At 39.2% G+C, this 22,803-nt stretch overlaps 1 protein-coding gene across 1 annotated transcript in view; it reads right to left on the reverse strand.

Annotated features, from left to right (window-relative positions):
• The window catches only part of LOC126204149 (dynein regulatory complex subunit 5), a 139,626-nt gene that overhangs the window by 42,041 nt on the left and 74,782 nt on the right, over positions 1-22,803 (reverse strand). The window contains exons 7-8 of the mRNA XM_049938558.1: positions 15,774-16,045; positions 13,040-13,199 (exon numbers count right to left, since the gene is read on the reverse strand). Coding sequence (XP_049794515.1) covers positions 13,040-13,199; positions 15,774-16,045 — 432 coding nt within the window. The remainder of the gene's footprint in view (positions 1-13,039; positions 13,200-15,773; positions 16,046-22,803) is intronic.

Below are 22,803 nucleotides of genomic sequence, written 5' to 3' on the forward strand. Positions count from 1 at the left end.
GTGTAATTTGCTCAAAAATTAATTATATCACTAAATTTGTTTCACAAATATCTGCTATTCTCTAACAAAACAATTCCATGGCTTCCTTTTCTTTTTTTATAATAAAAAAGTCAATCATGTATCTCAGTCAATAACGAAATTGTGAAATTGGGTTGGTCATTGTTTCATTTTACCCCTGTCACTATTTGTTCAGATGAAAGTAAACTGCAAATATATCTGAAGAGGCAAAAGATAGTTGCCTCACCAAGTATACTGTCTCATTTCCTTTCTCTCCAACAAAATGAAAGAAAAAATATACCTATTGGACATATGAGATACACAGATGCATTTAAAATGAATATGGAATTCTTTCTCTGACCTGAAAGTGAAACTAATCCTCAGTATCTATGAGCTTTTTTCATCTTTTGGAAGTTTCTTCTTCAGCGATCAGTATACAGGCTGAACCTTTCTGGCAGATTAAAACTGTGTGCTGGAGAAAGACTTGAACTTGGGAGGATGGGTTGTGAGTTGTGTTTGGGTAGCTCAGTCAGTACGGCACTTGTCTGCAAAAAACAAAGATACCGAGTTCAAGTCCCTGTACAGTTTTAATCTGTCAAGAAGTTTCATATCAATGCACACTCCACCGCAGAGTGAAAATTTCATTCTGAATACACAGATTGGTTTCCAATGTCCATACTCTAGTGTCCTCAGCTAGTTTCCTTGTTTCTAAACCATGTCCTTTACAAGTTTGGTAATGTACTCTAGCTAGGGTTACCCTCTGTTATTATTTCCTTTTATTCTCCCTTCAAATATTATATTTAAGGGATCTTAATGTTTTAATATTTACCTAATCCAAACATTTCTCCTTGCAGCTGAAGTGTACCACAGGTCTGATTTTGCAACTATGTGCACCAGTACTTCATTAGTAACACTGTCTACCGATGATCTTAATATTCTGCAGGAGTACTATAGCTCAAAAGACTGAATTTTTTTTCTTGTATGCTGCATCTATAGTGCACATTATGCTTTCATGTAGGCTCATGCTCCACACAAAAGTCATGACTATATTTATACTTATGTTAGTTCTAATTCTTTTTTAAACGAATAGTTTTCTTGGTGAATTTTTGCTTGGTGAATTCTAAAATTAATTCCAGTTTTGATTTTACTGATAAAACTGGTAAATTCTTCAACATGGCACCGCAGTACATTGCTACAGGTACTGATATTCTAGTTGATCTGATCTCCATCCCAGTAAGGATTCAGGTGATCCTCGCTTTCTGCCAAAGCTTTTATACTGTAAGGAAAATACAATGACAACAGATCTTAGTACCTCTTCAGGTAAATTATCCTTTGCTTTGTATAATGCCCATTGTATGCATATATTAAACAGCATGGTAACAATGAGTATGATAATGGAATGTTCTTGGTGGATTATAAATAAAGGAAGGCCTAAGATAACAACTCACCATATAGCTGAAATGTAATGTGATTGACAGGTAGATAAAGAGACTGAAAATGTTGCTAAACCTTCAGGCCTGTCTCAGAATTAAATTCCTACGACGAATTTCGACATCTATGCTCTGTCCAGTAATTTGAGTCAAGTAGAATAGATACGTGGAGGTTGTCATATATTGGACAGACAAACTCAATATGAAGCATTTTCATTGTGTGTTCTTTACTCTGCCAGTTTCTCCATTTCCAACATGTCACTGCAAACTCTGAATCTAAAATCTCAATAGGAGAAGTCCATTGGAATATGAAGTTGTAGGTATGTCATTAAAATCTTGAGTTAACAGCATTGTAATTTATGGGCAGTTTATTCCCACAACACATAATTCTTGATGATGCCAGATAATAATCATTAACACAATAATGAAATCATGCAACATAATAACTGTTGACAGCCTGGTCTCATGTAAGTGCACAGTTGAAGATGAACACTTAAACTACTCACCTGCTATTGTCATTACATTAACATAGTACTCAACAATTCTGATGGTATCACTGTGCAGTACTCTTTACACTGTTCATATAGGCTTTCACCAATACTATTAATATAGTCTGTAGCCCCGTGAATTCATAGTCCAACCACTAGTTCCCAGCTAATGTGTGGCTTTTTATAGTCTCACCCTTGGGTGGTAACTGGTCATTCACATTTTTGCTATATTAATCAATGAAACAAAAGAGAGAAATTTTAAACATAACCAGCATAGATTTTTAGGACCATTTACTTTATATACAAAAACTTTTCTATCCTAGTGTTTTACCAAAACACAATGCACTGCACTGACCTGAGATGTGATGCAGTCAGGAGCCGTGCTTATGAATGTGAATGCAGTTTCAGCCATGCTTGTGACAAGATAAAGTGATAGTAGCACATCTGATACGGCATGTGCCTTTCTCCAATGTGCTCCCCCTCGTTTCAACACGGGTGTGCCATGGCCATGCCCATTGTTCTTAGGGGTGCTCAACACAGTGAATGGTGTGGCAGATCGCCATCTGGTGAAGCCTGCTCTGCTGTCAGCCCCATCTGAAACCCCCCTGATCAAGACACAGCCTCCATCAACAGTATTGGACGTACACAGCTCAGATGAAGATTCCAATGCAGGGGCTCACCCTACAGTGCCACACCACTACTCCAGCATACCAGAGAAGGTATGGAAGAAAAGAGAGGCACAAATAATCTTTTCCACCTGGACAATGAATAGAGAAGCCACTCCAGGACCACTGCTGCAGCACAACTGATGGGTGAACACTCACCGAAGAAGAGAGCCTTATCAGACTCCACCATATGAGACAATAAGAGGACAGTTGCAAACACCAGTATGTTGGCTCACGCCTGGCTGTCAGTGACATTCAAGTGTGGCACAACCACCGTGCTAGCTGAAACTACAAAGAATGCCAAAGATTGCACCTGGCAGGAGGTGACATTGAAAAGAAAACATGCATCCAAAACTGTGCGAACTGACAGCAAAATCGCGACACCTACCTCACATCACTTTCAACCACTGGAGGAGAAACAGAAGACATCTGCCCCAGCAAACACTTGACAACCAAACAGGGAAGAGGCCAGCAACTGCTGCCTAGTGCAAAACACCAGGTGGACCGATCTCAAACCATCACCAATCATCATAGAGGTCAAGGATGACTACAGAGGCTTCCAGCAGTGACTTGGTCAGTGGATGTCAGATGTCTACGCCGTCAAGACTGTGAGAAAACACCTGGTAAGAGTGCAGCTGTCGAAATGTGAGCACTACAGGAAGGTGATGAGAGGTGGCACAGCTGTTGGCGCAAACCACAATTTCGGAAAAGCTGTTGAGGATCATGTTCAAGGGTTTCCCCACATTGAGCAGACCTTGGGAACATAAAAGAAGAACTAGAAGACCCGAGATAGAGAGAATCGCTGTCACTGCTTGTCGTCGTACAGGGAAATGTGGTGAACAGGGAGCCCTAACTGACAGTGGTGGCCAGGACATCAGTGACCACAGAACCACGGAAGCATAAATGAGGATCTCAGCACTGTTTCCTCTGGCAAAGGGTGGGACATGTTACTTGGCACTGTTACTTCCTTGAGGCACGCTTCTAGTGTGTGGGAGACCATGAAAGCTTGCACTGCCTGCACCCAAAGATGCACCCTCCAATGTGCAAGAACTGCAATGGCAACCACATTGTGAGCTAATGTGCTGTGAGAGAGATGTTTAAATCCACAGAAGTTCACCTGCATGGCCTGCCAGTGAAGATTACGGTTGGCCGCTCTGCCCAAAATCCATGACCACGCTTCCAATCAGTGGGGAGGCCAGCCTACACTACCACTGCACATCAACACCACTCAGTACTGAGACTGCAGCTGCCCTGTCCCAGGAGACAACATAATAAGATGGGAAAGGGTGTACAAATGTAGTGCAACAGAACAGACATCAGAGGCATGGCAAGATGCTCCTCGCAAGGAGAAAATGCGCTGCCCCTCAGAAAACGGAACCACTTTAGAAGGCAGCAGTAGTGGCAAAGTTTCTAATACTCATTGTACTGATATATCGCTCCAGGCCATCCCAGCTGCTGTCACTGGTGGCCACACTGCTTGCCTCGCTGTCTGCAGTACTCAGCCAGGTCTCGGGCTCACTGAGATGCTGCAGCAGATGACTAAGGCAATGATGAAGGCTGTCCAATCAACCACAACAGCTGCATGGTGAGGTCACTGAACCGCTCCCACTGACCTCCATGCCAGGTGCAGCGAGAAATCCAGCCCACTGGCCTTCATGCACTGACAGCTTGCTGTTAGCACCCTGTTCACAGCCTGAGAAACAGTTGAGTCAACGAGAGAACACTAAAGAGAGGGGACTTTGTTTCCATGTTGGAGATTTTTAGGAGGAACAGCAGCAATGCTTAACCTCCATACACACCAGAGGAATGATGCCATCCACAGTGAAGTCCCCATCTGGTCTGCTCAAGGTAGTAACTTCTATATTGTAATGATGCAGAAGCTTCTGTAAAGTTTGGAAGGTAGGAGATGAGATACTGGCAGAACTAAAGTTGTGAGGATGGAGCATGAGTCATGCTTGGGTAGCTCAGTTGGTAGAGAACTTGCCCGAGAAAGGTAAAGGTCCTGAGTTTGAGTCTCTGTCTGGCACACAGTTTTAATCTGCCAGGAAGTTTCATATCAGTGCACACTCTGCTGCAGAGTGAAAAATCTCATTCTGAAAACAAGTGTTATTAACATTCTAATTCTTTACTCTTCATATTTGGAGCCTTCTGCCTCTAGAGGGTTCCAAATTGTAGCACATAACATGGTAGTGTATAATGTAACTACACTGGTGCATGAGAAACGCTGTTTTGTAATCAAGTTTCGAATTCAAAGAGTTTGTCCACACCTGGAGAGCCCTCCCCTTCAGCATCATGATGCCAGGCTACACACGTGAGTGCGGCGACATCTGCAACAGTTTGACACCTTGGGCTCACATCTGTCAGTCATCCTCTGTAGAGCCTCCACTTGGCCTCATCCAATTTTTACTTGTTTCCAAAGCTTAGAGAACACCTCCAAGGATTTCATGTTAATAGTGATGAAGTGGTGCAAGGAGAGGTGAGGTTGTGGCTCCATCAACCAAGTGAAACATTCTGTAATAACGGTATCGACAAACTGGTCTCTCATTGGCAGAGGCTGATTATGTTGAGAAATAAATATGTAGATATGAAGAATAATTATGTAGAATGTAAATGATATTTGTTTCATTTAGAAAGCTTTAAGTCTGCCCTCATTAAAAATTCAGGGCAATGCTTTTCAGCATGCCCTTGTATAATCAAAATAGAATTTTGAAATAGGCAAGGTATAAAAATGGACAGTGTCTTGAAATTATATCTTAACTAATCAATAACTTATGAATTATGGGTTTTCAAGCTAAACAAATGACTTTCTCTTAATCACGGACAGTCAATATATAAAGCTGACTAGGTTGTTGGTCTTAGGTTTCAAATCTGACACACGTAGTTTTCCATGGTAATGAAATTATGTTATTGTAATGACCTGCCATTTTTCCAGGCTGCTAAAGATCAGGATGATTGAGAGGAATGGTGAGGGAGAGGGCAGATTTATGCCAGAGTGTACAATCAAACAGTGGCAGTATTGACAGTTGTTTATTCAAACAGCCTTATATAGCATTCTGACAATACTCACATCTGCACACTATGTGCTCGCAAACAGTTGCTAGATTACTTTGTCGCTTTCAGTTCTTTGTTTGTGGTGATTGAAAGTGAAGTTTGTTTACGATATTTGCAGTTCAATGTTTAGATCTCAGCAAATAAGTCTATATTATGTAAAAATGCTGTGAATACAAAACAAGAAAAGAAAACATGAGTTCAGTGGGGGGAGATGCAACCAAAAACAGTTTTTGCATCATGGTGAATCTGAAGTGGAAGTCCACTGTGAAGGTTAGCCTAGGCCTAGTACTAGTACTGAAGCTGCTTGTGCTTCTAAAACAAGCTCTTCTTCTAAGAAGCTTACCCATAACTTGGCTAAATATGAATATATGGAAAAGAAGAAGGTTGCTATGATATTGTTAATATCAACAGTTTAGGTAGCCTAGTTAGCCAAATTGCGATGTGCGTGAAATGTGAAGGATCCCTTACCATCTCTACTGGAACCAGGCTAGGCTTACAAGCACCAATAGTAATAAAGTGCAGTGACTGTTCTTTTGAAATGTTCACTACTAATTCTCCATGCTTACCAGACTCTAAACAATCAGAAGTAAATGTTCGATTAGCCTACACATTCCGATGTACTGGAAAAGGTGAAGAAGTGACAAAAACTTTCGGCGGTGTAATGAACTTGCCGACTCTGCCAGCTTTCAATTATTACAATAAGATTCTTTGAGATGCTGCAACAGAGGTCTGTGAAGAAAGTATGAAGGCTGTTATTGAAGAAAGTGTTGGTGAAAATAATGGTAATAGACACTTGACAGCAATATTAGACGGACGTAGGGGCCACACTTCATTCAATGGACTTGTAACTGCAATTGCAGAAAACACAGGCAAGGTAATTGATGTTAAAATTTTGCAGATGCGAAAATAGAATGACCAACAATCATGATAATGATTGCCTAGCTAACTACTCTGGAGTAAGTGGAGGAATGGAGGTAAAAGAAGTTGTGGAAATGTTCCAAGAATCACTGCCGAAATATGGAGTGCGGTACAAGTATTATTTAGGAGATGGGGACAGGGCTTCTTACCCTAAGGTTTGTGAGGCCAAACCATATTGTCCCGACTTCTCAATTGAGAAATTGGAATGTTGTGGTCACGTCCAGAAGTGGATGGGTAGTCGCCTCAGGAAACTGAAACAGAAACTTGGGAAAACAAAACTTTCTGACGGCAAAACCATCAGGGCTCATGACAGCTTTGCTGATGAGGCTATAAATCAAATACAACTATATTATGGTCTAGCTATAAGAAGGGATGCTACAAAAACTCTAAAGGACATGATGGCAACAGCCTGGGCAGAATTTTTTCATTTGAGGGCTACCAACGAAGACACATCTGGACACGGACTATGCCCAAAAGGTGAGACAAGTTAGTGCAAATTCTGAAAAGCCCAAGAGAAAAATGAGCCTTATGAGCACACTCATCTTCCTTTTGCTGGCATGGAACAAATAAAACCCATATTTAGAGACTTGGCCCATCCTGACCTCTTGTGGAAGTGCCTACATGGTGGAACGTAAAATCCGTCGGAGTCGTTCAACAATGTTGTATGGTCACGGCTACCAAAAGAAACTTTTATTTTGTTGACTACATTTCAGTTGGGAGTGTACAAAGCTATTACAAGTTTCAGTAAAGGAAATTTAGCAAAGTGTAAAATTTTAAGTCATCTGGGCATATCTCCAGGCAAGAACCGTGTCAAGTTTTTGAAAAAGGACGAACTTCGTATTAAAAAAGCAGACAAAGCTGTCACAGAAATTGAGAAAAAGTTTCACCAGGCCACACAGCAAGCAAGAAGAAAGAATGAGGACCAGTTTGAAGAACTAGAAGATCCAGATAGACCTTCATATGAAGCTGGAATGGTTCCCCCAAAGTAAGAATAAAATCATTGTTTAATAGTCTTATATTTATTTGCATTTCCCCAACAACTGTGTTTTTCAATGGTAAGGAACATTTTTCTTGGCTACTATTAATGTTATCAACATGATTTTTTAAAAATTGTTCCTTATTTGTTAGTTGTTAATTTAAACTGAGGAAATATGAATATCTTTTAAAGAACTAATTAATGTAAGAAACCTGCAGTTTTTATGGTTACTTTAAAAAATATATTTTAAATATAAGTTTTTATTATTTTTAAGAGTTATAAGTTTAACATGAAGATAAAGATATAAGGATCACAACAAAAAAATCATGATAATATGTCAATTGGTTAGGGAGAAAAATGTTCCTAAAGTCATACAATTTAACATGGCCGAGATAGAACCATCATACTCCCCTTAAACAGTTTTGTACATTCTGCACCAGTGTACCATTATTTATGTGCATAATTCATCAGGTCACAACACAGTAGTTAGTTAGTTCGATGTTCCAGGGATCATTTGCATAATAAATTGTAATAAAGTGGAACTAGTCCTTTTAAATTCACATCACAAATTAATTTGTAAATATGGCAATCTGCTGACCATTTACAGGCTTCTTTTCTTTTAAAGATACAGATATGAGTTAGTCATTCCTGCCTGAAAATTTTCTACAGAATGGAAGGATATAGTAAATTTTCACCACTATGATCACGTCTGACAGACCACTGAAATAATTAGTATGCATGATTCACTAAGTATGCATGATATAGGAGTAATTAGATGTGTAAGTGAAAAGTCTTTTATAGGAGTCCTCACTGCAATCTGAGACTTGGTACGATGTATATTCTGCATAAAAATTTGGAGAGGAGTAGAATAATTTTTGTAATGCACCAGCAGTATTACCTGTGGTTAAATAGTTACTTATAAAGAAATGTTAATGCCAAAACTCACTATCCACATGTATGTGTCATCGTGAAAATTCTCTCTTGGAGGTCATGCGGCGTGAGCCACTTGTGGCCCAGCAAACCTGCAATATTGGTGTGTGTGTGTGTGTGTGTGTGTGTGTGTGTGTGTGTGTGTGTGTGTGTGTGTGTGTGTGTGTGTACACGCGGGCGGGCGCTTGTGGAGAGGGGTGACAGAGGAAGGGGGGCGAGGAAGGGGGAAGGGAACACCACCAAATTTTGAGATGATGGGAGAAGCTGACAGAATACATGTCACTCACAATTCACTCACTTACATAAGCCAAAACATTGTATGCAACCCAGCAGCAAATTACAAAATATGTCAGTAAAGGCAGTAAACAATTTCCTGACTGTATGGAACATGCCTCACATGGAAAACATTGCAATTGCCTTGGTGTGTATGGAGAGCGAGAAATCTGTTGTAATACATTTCTGTAAACAATATTCCAAGTCTTCTTGTTCTCTGTGTACATGTAGAGAAGTCTGGCTCCCAAAACATGTGGGCAGCCTCATATGGTTAGTAGCACTTTTAATAACCATTTTGTTGATTCAGGCATCCTATGTACATCCTCTGGTCCTGGTCATTTTAGATATCCTTATAACAAACAAAAATTGGTGTACATGCATGAAACAGACACAACTTAAATAGAGACAATAGCAAATAAAATACATAATTAAGTTTCTACTGGATAGGGCAAAATTTTCTTCATTATTTTAAAAAGATGCAATCATTCACTCTTACCCATTCTAGTTCATCAGTCCAATGGAAGTTGAAATAAATGTGTTTCCATCTAAATTAAAAATCACAACAGCCAACACTTTGTACAAAAATAGTATAGATAAAAATGAAAATTACTGGCCAATCACTTTAATTTCAATTCCAAGTATAGTTATTACACTGAGACAGGTAACTTTCTTGTGAAAGGAAAAGCATCACGAGGTATACAACATGGTTTTAGGAAAGGTTATTCAACATCATCTGCTGTATGTGATCTACCACAAACAATATTAATTAAATTAGATGACAGAGAAATGGGGCCATGCTCGTTTCTAGATCTATCAAATGAATTTATATGGTTTCCCGCTAGCTGCTACTTAATAAACTGAAAACTACTAGCTGCTACTTAATAAACTTAAAACTAAGGGTATCATAAGAATGGCTAGAAGTCTCTTCCAGTCATACTTACAGCAGAGGTGCCAAGTTATACCAGCTGAACACAATGAGACTTAAATTATTAGGATGTACAGCTATGGTGAGACAAACTGAGCCACAAGAATCATTATGAAGCTTTTATTATCCATATTATATATTAAAGACCTACCCACAGAACAAGGTAGAATCATTCTGGCACTTTTATTATCCATATTATATGAGGTTCTTTTAAATGAATCCTGGTCAGTGTGTCTACCTTTGCCTTACACATAAGGTGGCACCATGTAACTGTGGGTACGGTGGCGCCATCTATTGGTAGAGAGACTGATGCGTGCACACCATCTGATGTTGCATAGTGCCAATGTGGTTTCATGCCGAAGAGAAGGTGGTCACACTAGTTATCATCCTCTACCGAACACGCAGGAGAGTAAGCATGAAAAATGAGGAGTGATTCAATTTTAGGTGCCAGAGGGAGTTGGAGGCCATGAAACGTATCGACCGCCGAAAGATGTGCACACTGAGGACAGTCTGGTCATTCAAGTGTTGTGGAATGGCTCAAACGATTCCTCAATGGGCACGAGTCACTGGAAGACGAGCCCGACAGGCTCATCGTGTCATAACACCAGAAATGGTCTGGAAGTGATTGCTTTAGTCTTGGACAGCCACACAATCACCGTGAATGAGATCTGACGGTTACTGTGTATTAGCGTGAGCACTGCCCACATCATAATGCATCAACACTTGAACTTTCAAAAATTTGTGCTGTGAAGATGACATTGCAGCAGTTTTGGTGGGAAATGCTGGAACATCCACCGTACCATCTCGACCTTTCACCATGTGACTTTCATATGTTTGGAAGCTATTTGCGGACATTGATTCACAATGGCTGAAGAAGTGTGTGACTGGGTCCAGGTCTGAATCTGACAACTGCCGACTAGTTTCTTCAAGGATGGAATCAACCAGCTAGTGTCAAAATGGGATAAATGTGCCAACAGTTTTGGCGACTATTTTCGAGTATACAGACACAACTTAAATAGAGACAATTGCAAATAAAATACATAATTAAGTTTCTACTGGATAGGGCAAAATTTTCTTCATTATTTTAAAAAGATGCAATCATTCACTCTTACCCATTCTAGTTCATTTTTGAATATAATAGAGGGAAACATTCCATGTGGGAAAAATATATCTAAAAACAAAGATGATGTGACTTACCAAACGAAAGCGCTGGCAGGTCGATAGACACACAAACAAACACAAACATACACACAAAATTCTAGCTTTCGCAGCCAACGGTTGCTTCATCAGGAAAGAGGGAAGGAGAGGGAAAGACGAAAGGATGTGGGTTTTAAGGGGGAGGGTAAGGAGTCATTCCAATCCCGGGAGCGGAAAGACTTACCTTAGGGGGAAAAAAGGACGGGTATACACTCGCACACACACACATATCCATCCACACATATACAGACACAAGCAGACATATTCAAAGACCAAAGACCATTGTCTTTGAATATGTCTGCTTGTGTCTGTATATGTGTGGATGGATATGTGTGTGTGTGTGCGAGTGTATACCCGTCCTTTTTTCCCCCTAAGGTAAGTCTTTCCGCTCCCGGGATTGGAATGACTCCTTACCCTCTCCCTTAAAACCCACATCCTTTCGTCTTTCCCTCTCCTTCCCTCTTTCCTGACGAAGCAACCGTTGGCTGCGAAAGCTAGAATTTTGTGTGTATGGTTGTGTGTCTATCGACCTGCCAGCGCTTTCGTTTGGTAAGTCACATCATCTTTGTTTTTAGATATATAACTACATTTTTGAGTTAATAAAATCGTTACCATTACTTTACACTAACGTCTGGGTTTCATTTGAACACACCTTATATATTAAATGAAGCAGTGCATTGAAACATTGTCTGATGACGGTACGAAATTAATACTGTATGACACAACTGGCTACCTTGGGGTCCAAATGGCCTCCATTTTCTTTTTGACATAACCCCATCTATCCTGCTCTCCTCCCTGAGTAAGGAACTATTAGTTCCAAAAGGTAGAACAGTGTCATGTTGTTTACTATGTGGCCATCAGCAATACTGGAATTTCACGTTTTTTAGGGGACTATTGACCAGCAATACTCTCTTAAAACTTCTAGAGTTTCCTTGACAGAATTTTTCTTTCTATACAAATAACAATGCCATAATATTAAGACAGGCATCCCCCATCCTTTAACATCATGTTGATCTTTTATAACAGAAATAAAAGAAAAATCTGTTCCTACAAAGAGAACAATGTACATTCAACATCAGAAGTGTATGTGTAGGGCATACTCTGCACTTGTGTTATCATACCTCACCTATGGAACAGAAGTATGGGGATATAAATAAAGTAATCCTCCTTTAAAAAAATGCAATTAGGATTCTGTGAAATCTCTACTGAAATGAGACTTGTAAAGGGATGTTCATATGTAAGAAATTAATTACACTGACATCACTATATTTGACTGATATCTAGCAAAACGTCATTCTTTTTTCTGTGTCTGTTAATGACTCAATGGTTCTACTGTTTGGTGAGTCACTCCTACACAACTTACATTGTTAGAACCTACCATACCATATTTATATTACCTAGTGGCTCCCTTCTGTACTAATTTCATGCTGCTCATACTTTGTTACTGTCTCATAATTTACATCTGATTTGTCTCTCCCCATATCGCCCGTCCAGGTTTTCCTTCTCACCTTTGTTATGGACATGCATCTACAGCCACGAACAGCATCGTTGTGTGTGACTTTTGTGGCACTCTGTAGACCAGTCGTACCACCCACCCATGAGAAGACTGCATGATGTCATAAATGTCACACCTGGCTGGAGCAATAACACCTGAAGTAGCTTATACAGAAATATTTAAAAGCGGCACTTTACAGTTTACGAGTTGACAGTTCTGCTTCTGTGCCAGCATGTGATGATGCTAGTGTCATCCTCAGAAACACTGCTGTTTCAGGACGTAATGTGAAATTTAAAAGATATCTAACATACAAGTACAGCCATTTTATGTCATACTTAATATTTATGAAAGACATAATTTCTATTGATACTTCATTGTGGATCATACTTTTTACAAATACTGAAACATCCATATTTGTTATCAAGATAGTGTCACAAGAACATAATTCCTTTGTTTTATAGAATGATGTCAACAAAGAAAATTTAGATTAAAATAAAAAGGTCCTCCAAATGTTGAAAATTTCTGCATTTCTTCACATCCACAATGTCCTAGAAATACTCTGTTTTACACCATATCTTGGAAATAAACTCGGCTTTTATGTCCTTCTGTAATAAAAAGGAAAAAATAATAATAATGATACTCTACAATAAATCTTTGTGCAAGAATACTTTCATGAACAAGTTAACCAACTTACTTCGTAATTTTTTCTGTTGTTTCTTGTGTAGTTCTTTATTTTTTTGTAGGTCAAGCATTATATTTAAACTATTTTCTTCTAAAATACCTGTCACTCTTAGATCAAGCTGCAGGAGTGTCTGGTTATGTTTCAGACCATCTTCAAGATATTTCCCTCCTTTCTAGAAACACAAATATGGTAGTTCTTGATAATGTGATATAAACTATTACACGGCATTAAGAAATATTAAAGTTAAATGGCCAACCTAATGAAGCATGAATGCAATTATGATAAAAACATGATGAGTACAGTAAAATAATGAATGAAACAAATATATTACAAGAAACATAAAAAAGCTTTACACTAGTACTGAGTCATAAGTACAATAGTAAGTGGCAACACTGACTGCAGAAATTCACGGGAAGTTTCAGTTTGGAATGATTTGCTTCCTTTGGCTGCAGTGCACTTTCCCACAGTAAAACAGTGTGAATGTTTGACTATCAGGGTAGCTCTTTAGTGTAGATGACAATGGTGGGTGCATACAGAGAGTAGTTAGTTCATGGTGATGAAGGAAAAATGAGATGGTGAAATGGAGTATTGGCACCATGGACACTATTATATACCCTCCGTTCATAAAACAATACAGATATGTTTGGAACTGACTTTAGATTATTAATGTACAGTGTGCTGATAATACATGCTATCGTTTATGCAGCTAAAATGTGGGCAATGGACATTTCTTTCACATCAAGATTCAAAATATATATTTACAGATTTAATACCAATATACTGGACTTAATTTGTGGAGGCTGATAGTGCCTAGGGGAACCTGACAAAAACTAATATTAGGTGGTTCCAAATTCTAAAGGCTCCATTACTAGTTCATTTAACTGAGATTACAGGGATTCAGCTTATAAAATAACTATAAGATACTTAGGGACAAAAAAGGAAGATAAAAAGAATGTTTTAATCATGATGTTACATCTTAACAGATGTCTCAGCTAAATCTGTTGCCACACTCTGCATAGAATCATTATTTGCTGTGCAAGAAAATAATCCTGCTCGAAGTTCGGCGAATCACCACCCAGCAACTGGCTGCTCAAATTCCTGAGGCTTCTGAAGCTTCAATTGACAGGATACTGAATGAAAAGCTAGGCCACCACAAGGCGTGCATGTGCTGGGTGTCGCACATGCTTTCAGAAGTCCGCAAACAGCAGTGTGTCAACTGTGCTTGGAAGCTCTGGAGTGAATGCAACAAGAGTAAGGAAGACTTATTTGATTCCATTGTTATGGGGGATGAATCGTGCTGCCATTACATTACTCTGGAAACAAAACGACAATCGCGCCATTGGAAGCACACTGGATCGCCACCACCAAAGAAGTTTAAGCAGCAGCTGTCAGCAGGAAAAATCATGCCATCGGTGTTTGTGACCAGTGTGCTGTACTGCTCACTGATTTTATGCCTAGAGGGACCACCATAAACTTGACAGGTTATTGCGAGGCCCTGAAAAAGCTCAGACGGGCTATCCAAAATCGTTGTAGGGGAAAACTCAGCAAAGGCGTAAGGCTCCACCCTGACAATGCCCGTGTCTCAACAAACAATGCCTGTGTCTCAACAAACGAAGGAGTTAATCAACAAATTTGGCTGGGATGTCATTGACCACCCCCTTACAGCCCCGATTTGGCACCCAGTGATTTCCATCTGTTTCTGAAATTGAGGAGCACCTAGGTAGTCTACGATTCCAGACGGACGAGGAGTTGCAAGAAGAAGTTTCCATGTTTCTCAACGAGTTGGCGGCAGACTTCTTTGAGGTGGGAATGCAAAAGTGGATTACTCAACAGAAAAAATGCATGGAAAAAAATGGGGACTATGTGGAAAAATAGCTTAAAGATCAACGTTTCCAATGGTGTAATCCTTTTTTTGGAATAAAAAATTACTTGTGTCTAAAATACTGTGGGAACCTTATTTTTGAAACAACCCTCATATTTTGCAGGCCTGGAGGAAACGTATTCCCAAGATGGGATCAAGGCACTGGAACATCGTTGGACCAAGTGCATTAATCTAAAAGGAGACTACATAGAAAAATAAAAAAAAGGTTTCATTGATGTAAGTACTTTTTTTCTATTCTGTTCCAAGAACTTTTCAAACCACTCTTGTACTTGGTGAAAAAAGTGGAGTTCAGCCATGAATCTATGTCTACAAAAGAGAAACAAAGATGTAATCATCATAGTGCATTGGAGGACAAGGGCTGATACTTCGCTTGCCTATTATTCGTCTACATAAATGATTTACCCGTGATAGTGGAGGACTCTTCAAAAATGGTCATCTCTGCTGATGATACATGTTTAATGCATATTGATAAATGATTCAAGAAACATCCATACCAGACATAGCCAGAATAATAATGGTACAGGTTTACAATTGGTTTGAGCCAACATCTTAACCCTTAATCTTACAAAAACTCACATTATACAACTTTTAACAAATAAAAATGTGTGAAATACACCAGAAGTAGAGATCAAGAGGCATACACTTCTATCATAAATTCTTCTAGATGCCACTATAAGGAAATTTTATTTATATAAAAATGTTTACATTTGTACTAGTTTATTAAAGATGTGGCAGTTCTTCCTTCTCTTCATCAGCTCTTCAGGAGTATGAATATGAACTGTATCCTGCAACACTTACCACATTTATTGATTCATATGACTATGAGGTTCCTGTATTCATGTGTTTGTCAGTTACATGACCTACCTCATGAAGTTGGTTGTTGGAGAGGTCAAGTATTCGGAGACTCTGATTCTTGACCAGCATCTCCCCAATACTCAAGGCCCCAACTGAAGTAATAGTACATCCAGCTAAGTTAAGTTCCGCCAACCGTCCTTCTTCCACCAATGCCAATGCTGCACAGAGGAATGCCACTCCCTCATCCTTTATCATTGAATTAAGACGCAGGTTAAGGCACTTCAGAGGACAGTTTCCACCATGAGAAATGCCATATGCCAGACCTTCTGCACCCTTTGACCCTAGGTTAAAGTGGAAAATTCACAATCACTGTCTTGTTCTCATTAATTAAAATGAAGCTACATGATTGATGTAATGATAGCTAGTCCTTAATTAGTATGCGGGGACTCTGCTAACAACAATGTCTGCTGCAGAGAGGAAACTTTCTGATTATCAACACTGGCCTGGTGTGAAATATCTGAGAACTATGCTTCAGTGTGCTTTATGTTTCCATGAACAATTACGCATAACTGTTTTGTTACCACATGCTACCTTTATTACATTCCAGGGTAAAATCTACATTGGTGACCCACAATGAATGCATACAGCTCATTTGAATGCTTTTACATTCTCCGTTCACGTACTGCGCATTGAGGATAGAGCCATCTTGCAACTGTCATACACTGAAACTCCTATGACATGACAATGACTTCTGTCCAGATGTATTTAGAGCTTTGCAGCAAAACACTCGGCAGCTGATGCTGTTCAAGCAGGACAACGGTCACTCTCAGTGCAGTGTCACCATTGCTGACAATGCTAACTATGACACTGAACAATGTATCCCTGCAGACAATCTATCAGAGGATTTTGTTTAAGACATTACTTGGGATGCATATCATTCCATACTGTGTGCTAGCTTCTTTGATATGTGAATTCTCTAAAGTTTACTGATGTTGACAGGCCTACTGCAACATGTCCAACCTTGATCAATCTTTTCACACAACATCACATGGTCCAACCTTTCAGACAATTTCTGGACATTGCTACTGAATTTTACATCCACACCACATATGGATAATGCGAACTCATCCGTTATGCCTATTTGAACATTGTCCTGGAAATCTGCAGAACCATGGATCAACTATTCCACCACCCAGTTTGGTTTATAATTTAAGCTGCCTCCATTCTGCTCAAATCAATCTGTGATTTGGTTTACAATTGCTCAGTGTATTCTGTTCACCCATGGCTTCTCAGATGACAGTGTAAAATTGACATCAAAATTATTAGCAACCAATGCATAAAAGAAATTTTATTTCCCTGCCAGTTCCAAGCACTTACTGCCCTCCTTCAGAAAGGTGTACAGAAAAATTTACCGCAAAAAGAACACGGTAGACAAGAATATTAAAATTAAGAATGAAAAGTATAAAAATTTTTAAAATTTAAAGATAGAAAATGGTACATACTTATAACTATTGCATTATTTGCAAGTATCAACAATAAGGAGCATGTCACAAATTAAAACAAAAACTTAAGTGCACATAAGCAGCATAAAAAGTAATATACACACTGAAGAGCCAAAGAAACTGGTGCAGCTGCCTAATATCATGTAAGACCCCCGTGAGCATGCAGAAGTGCTGCAACATGACTTGGAATGGACTCAACCAATGTCTGAAGTAATGCTGGAAGGAACTGACACCATTAATCCTGCAAGGTTGTCCATAGATCCTTAAGAGTATGAGGGGGTGGAGACCTCTTCTGAGCAGCACAATGCAAGGCATCCCAGATATGCTTAATAATGTTCATATTTGGGGAGTCTGATAGCCAGCAGAAGTGTTTAAACTCAGAAAAGCGCTCCTGGAGCCTCTCTGTGGCCATTCTGGATGTGTGTGGTGTCACATTGTCCTGCTGAAATTGACCAAGTCTGTCAGAATGCACAACGGGCATGAATGGATTCACGTGATCAGACTGGATACTTACGGATGTGTCAACTGTCAGTGTCATACCTAGATGCATCAGGGGTCCTATATCACTCCAACTGCACATGCCCCACCCCATTGCAGAGCCTCCACCAGCTTGAACAGGGTCCATGGATTCATGAGGTTATCTCCATACCCATATACATCAATCCGCTCAATGCAATTGGGAACAAGACTCGTCCGAACAGGCAACATGTTTCCAGCTATAAACAGTGAAATGTCAGTGTTGATGGGCCCACGCAAGGCACAAAGCTTTGTGTTGTGTGGTGATCAAGGGTACATGAGTGAGCCTTCGACTCTGAAAGCCCATGTAAATGATGTTTTGTTGAATGGTTTGCATGCTGACACTTGTTGATGACCCACAATTGAAATCTGAAGCAGTTTGCAGAAGGGTTGCATTTCTGTCATGTTGAATGTTTCTCTTCAGTCGTCGCTGGCTTCTACTTGCAGGATCTTTTTCTGGCCATAGCAATGTGGGAGATTTGATGTTTTACTGGATTCCTGATATTCACGGTTCATTGCAGCAGCAGTAACCTATCTAACAACTGTGCCTGATACTTGCCAACTTATATAGCAGTGTCATATTCTGCCTGTTTACATATCTCTATATTTGAATATGCAAGCCTATACCAGTTTCTTTGATGCTTCAGTGTACAAAAGCCTAATGACAAATAAAAAAAGTTAATAGTTACAAAAGTGGCACTATGGGTGGGAAATTTGGGAACTAATCTCTAAACAGCTGTAGTGAGGTCAGCAACATACTAACACAGAATCTGTCAGCAAAAACCAATTGCAAAGCTTATCATGCGACTGGAAACTGTAACTGGAGTAAGTGCCAAGACAATTTTCAACCATTTGCTAGTATTAAGTGTTGGAAAGTGGCTACAGAGGAAATGACGTGAGGGCACAATTGTGTTATAGTGAAACAGCCAGTACTGGAATATTTGCAGGTCACAAGTATGATTCGTGAAAGAATTGTAAGTAGTGGTAGTCATACCAATTGTGTGATACAGATATTTCTAAACTGGTGTAGAGACATCAATAGTGTGGTAGCAGGAAACAAAGCCACACAAACAGTGTGTGGAAAGCAATAACTGGAGTAATTGAGGAAACAATTCCTAGTCAGTAGCTAAAACAAAGAGTCAAAAGTAACTAGAGGAAAAATGAAATTTGAGCTTCATTCTATACTTTTGTTACAGTGGAATAACTAGTTTAGAAATGCGTACAAAGTCCAAAATACCCCTCGTGAAGTAAATGTACCTAACAATATTCACGTAAATTGTGCGAAATAAGTACAATAGGTTTGGCTACCTGACTGTGAATGACTAAGAGTGCTCATTAACCATAAACACTACTTGCAAATATAAAGTAGAGGATCTGTAACTTGAAGAGTTTACATACAGCTAACCATATGTAGCAAAAATAAATCACCACCTGTAAGTTGTTGATGGTTTAGTGTCTGCAACAATAAATGGTTAACTATTCAATGTCCACTTACAACTGAAAATGCTTCACTTCTTATACGAGGGTAAGTCAATTATTATCCGCAAAGTAGTTATAAAATTTTATTCTAAGCAAATAGGAAACTTACAAGAACATCATTTTTCAACATAGTCTCCTTGCGTTTCAACACACTAGGTCCATCGTTGTACAAGCTTCATGATGCCCTCATAAAGGAAGGTTCTCAGTTGAGCTGCAAGCCAGATATGCACCGCTTCTTTCACTGCTTCATCTGAGGCAAATTGACGGCCCCTTTATGCCTGTTTGAGTGGACCAAACAAGTGATAGTCAAAAGGGGCAACATCGGGTTATATGGAGGAGGACCCAGTACTTCAAATTTGAGTTTCTGGAGTGTTTCAGCAGCGTGAGCAGCAGTATGCGGAAGGGCATTGTCGTGCAACAACACAACACCTTTTGACAGCAATCGTTGGCGTTTGCTTCGAATTGGAGGCTTTAGCCCAGCAGTAAGCATCTCACTGTAATGTACACTGTTTATTGTTGTGCTCCTTTCCCCATAATGTTCCTGTACTGGATCTTGTGCGTCCCAAAAAAACATAAGCATCAGTTTTCCTGTGGACGGTTGGGTCTTAAACTTTTTGTTGCACGGCAGCTTTGGATGTTTCCATCCCATACTCTGCTGTTTACTCTCCGGCTCATAATGATGGATCCACGTTTCGTCACCAGTAATGATCCTGTCTAAGAAGTTGTCCCCTTCATTCCATAGCAACCCAAATGTTTTTTGCAGATGTCCAAGCGTGTTTGTTTATGCAGCTGTATGAATTGTTCTGGGACCAATCTTGCACAAACTTTATGAAACCCAAGTCTGTAGTGGATGCTTTCATAGGCAGAACAGTGACTAATTTGCAGACGATTTGCCACTTTGTCAATAGTTAATCGTCTGTCCAAGGGAATCATTTCACGTGAATGCTCAATGGTTTCTTCATTTGTTGCAAAAAAATGGTCGTCTGGCTCCTTCACTGAGAGTAACACTTGTGCGACCATTTCTGAATTTTTCAATGCATTCTTAGACACTCCATTGTGGCAAAACACTGTTCCCGTACTGTACCGAAAGTCTTCAGTGAATTTCAACCCTTGATATGCCTTCTGACCACAAAAAACAGATCACTGAACGTTGCTCTTTTTTGGTGCAAATAGACAGGGGAACAGCCATGATTAATAGCACGGCAGCGATAACAAAACTAATGTAGCAGCTTGAAAATCGCAAAGATATAACAACAAATAAACCAAGCATGCATTATCAACGTAAAACAACAGTACTACCAGCATAAACAAAAATATAACTAAATTGCGGATAATAATTGACTTACCCTCATAACTGCAGATGCCTAACAACTTGTAACTATAAATGGTCAACTTCCTATACTCTATTCAATGAAATAAGATGGCCTGTAAATACACCAAGATGCAGTACTACAGCACTTCCATTGAAGAGTGAAAAATACAGGGAATGCTTGCTCTGTGTGGCCATGTCTGTTGCGAGCATAAGTCATTAGTGTACGTCGCTATACAGCAGTGATTTTAGAATCTGATTGTAAAGTCCCTCATGTTTATAAGACCAATTACTGATTATTAATGTAGGAACAGTGTTTGTAACTGCATTCAGCATTTATTGTTTCTGTGCCCACCCAATAGCCATTCTTTTTTTCATTGGTATTACATACGAGTAAACTTGTTCTGTCGTCCTTCACAGATACAACAGGGGAGGTTGGTGAGTCACTTGCGAATCCATCCAAGAAGGGATCAAAGAAGAGCTCATTAAATTCTGCAGAGAAACATTTGGTTCTTAATCTTTATAAAATGGAACTGTTGCATCCAGAGCAGTCAATGGTCACTTTTGTTTTGAAAACAGCTATGTCTACAGATGCTGGTCATTCTTCAGTGTGTCGTATGATAAGTGAGTACAAGAACACACTCTCTCTGAAGTCTCCTAAGAAAGAAAAATCACAACAGAATCTTTCAGAAAGTGTTGATGGTTTTGATAGGAATGCAATACGAAGGAAAGTGTATTAACTTTTTTTCATAACATATTGCCAACTGTTGACAAAGTGATTGCTTCTGTGAATGCAGATCCAGATTTGGGAAATTTTTGGAGAACTACATTTTATAAATAATTAAAAGAAATGAATTTTAAATATGTTTGTTGTGGATGTAATAGCATGCTAATAGACAGGGATGACATTATTTTATGGAGGCGGCATTATCTATGAACCATTAAATTGTTAAGAGATAAAGGAAGACCCATTTACTATTTGGACGAGACATGGTTGAATGCAGGACATACCAGAGTATCTTCTGGATAAATAATGCCATAAAATCCTTTAAACAAGCAGTTCTGTCCAGATTATCCACCAAAAACGAGGGCCACTGGGTAAAGAAAAACATCTGATTACCACACATGTTGGGGCATGGGTGTGTGTGTGTGTTTGTCCTTAGGATAGTTTAGGTTAAGTAGTGTGTAAGCTTAGGGACTGCTGACCTTAGCAGTTAAGTCCCATAAGATTTCACATACATTTGAACAACATCCACACATATTGAAAACAAAGGGTGTTTATGGGCTTCCTTAACAGTGGAGACTATCATGAGGAGACTTTCACTGATATGTTTAAGAAGTGATTTCAAGATAATCTCCCTCAGCATCATGAAAACACAGTCATTGTTCTTGATAAAGCTCTGTACCATTCTCATCAAAAAGGAAATGTATCTAATGTGAGGTCCAATAAACAAGTTATATCAGAATGGCTACAATCTAAAAATATCACTTTTGAAGATGACATGTTGAAGTAAGAATTACTGTGGCACACAATGAATGCGCAATACATGAAACAGATAAGAGTGCAGGGAAAACTGGTCTTCCTCCATACCACTATGAATTAAATGCCATGAAGTTAATTTGGGCCAGAATCAAAGACTGTGTTGCAGCAAAAAACAGAACATACAAAATGTCAGAAGTTCAAGAACTATTAGAACAAGTTGAAAGAACTGTGACTGCAGAAGAGTGGGACACTCAAATGTGGAAATTAGCCTGAATTTTAGAGGAGAGAGAAGAGCGTTTTGTTATAAATCTCAATTAAAGTAGTTTAAGTTTGACAGAATGAACTTAGTTTTATCATTTCTCTAATATTATTGTAACTCGTATTGTTATTAAAGTAGCTTGTGTTTGAATCTGCTATGCTGCCTGTCAGTTTTTTACCTTTTTTCATTACATTGTTGCCCAAGTTTGTAATATACGTTTCTCATGAGCAATGCACACTTTACTGTGAAGTCAGGCTGGTGGCAAACTGCAAAGCGTGTGCGAAGTATTTTCTACAACCCTGCTTTCACCAGAATAGGTGGCTGTTGGTCATGTGAAGCTGTTTGTGTTTGTCCCAGCTCTTGGTGAATAGCATATAGAATCTGTATAATAAGTTAAAAACTAACTGTATGTAACAAATGTACCAACAGTAAAAGGTTGACTAATTGTAGCTGTGTGCAGCTGTTTTAATGTGACTGTACATGGCTAACTAAAAGTAAATAAATGTTAATGGTTTAATGGCTCTGAGCACTGTGGGACTTAACTTCTGAGG

Source organism: Schistocerca nitens, chromosome 9 (genome assembly GCF_023898315.1).
Source record: "Schistocerca nitens isolate TAMUIC-IGC-003100 chromosome 9, iqSchNite1.1, whole genome shotgun sequence".
NCBI classification, from domain to species: Eukaryota; Metazoa; Arthropoda; class Insecta; order Orthoptera; family Acrididae; genus Schistocerca; species Schistocerca nitens.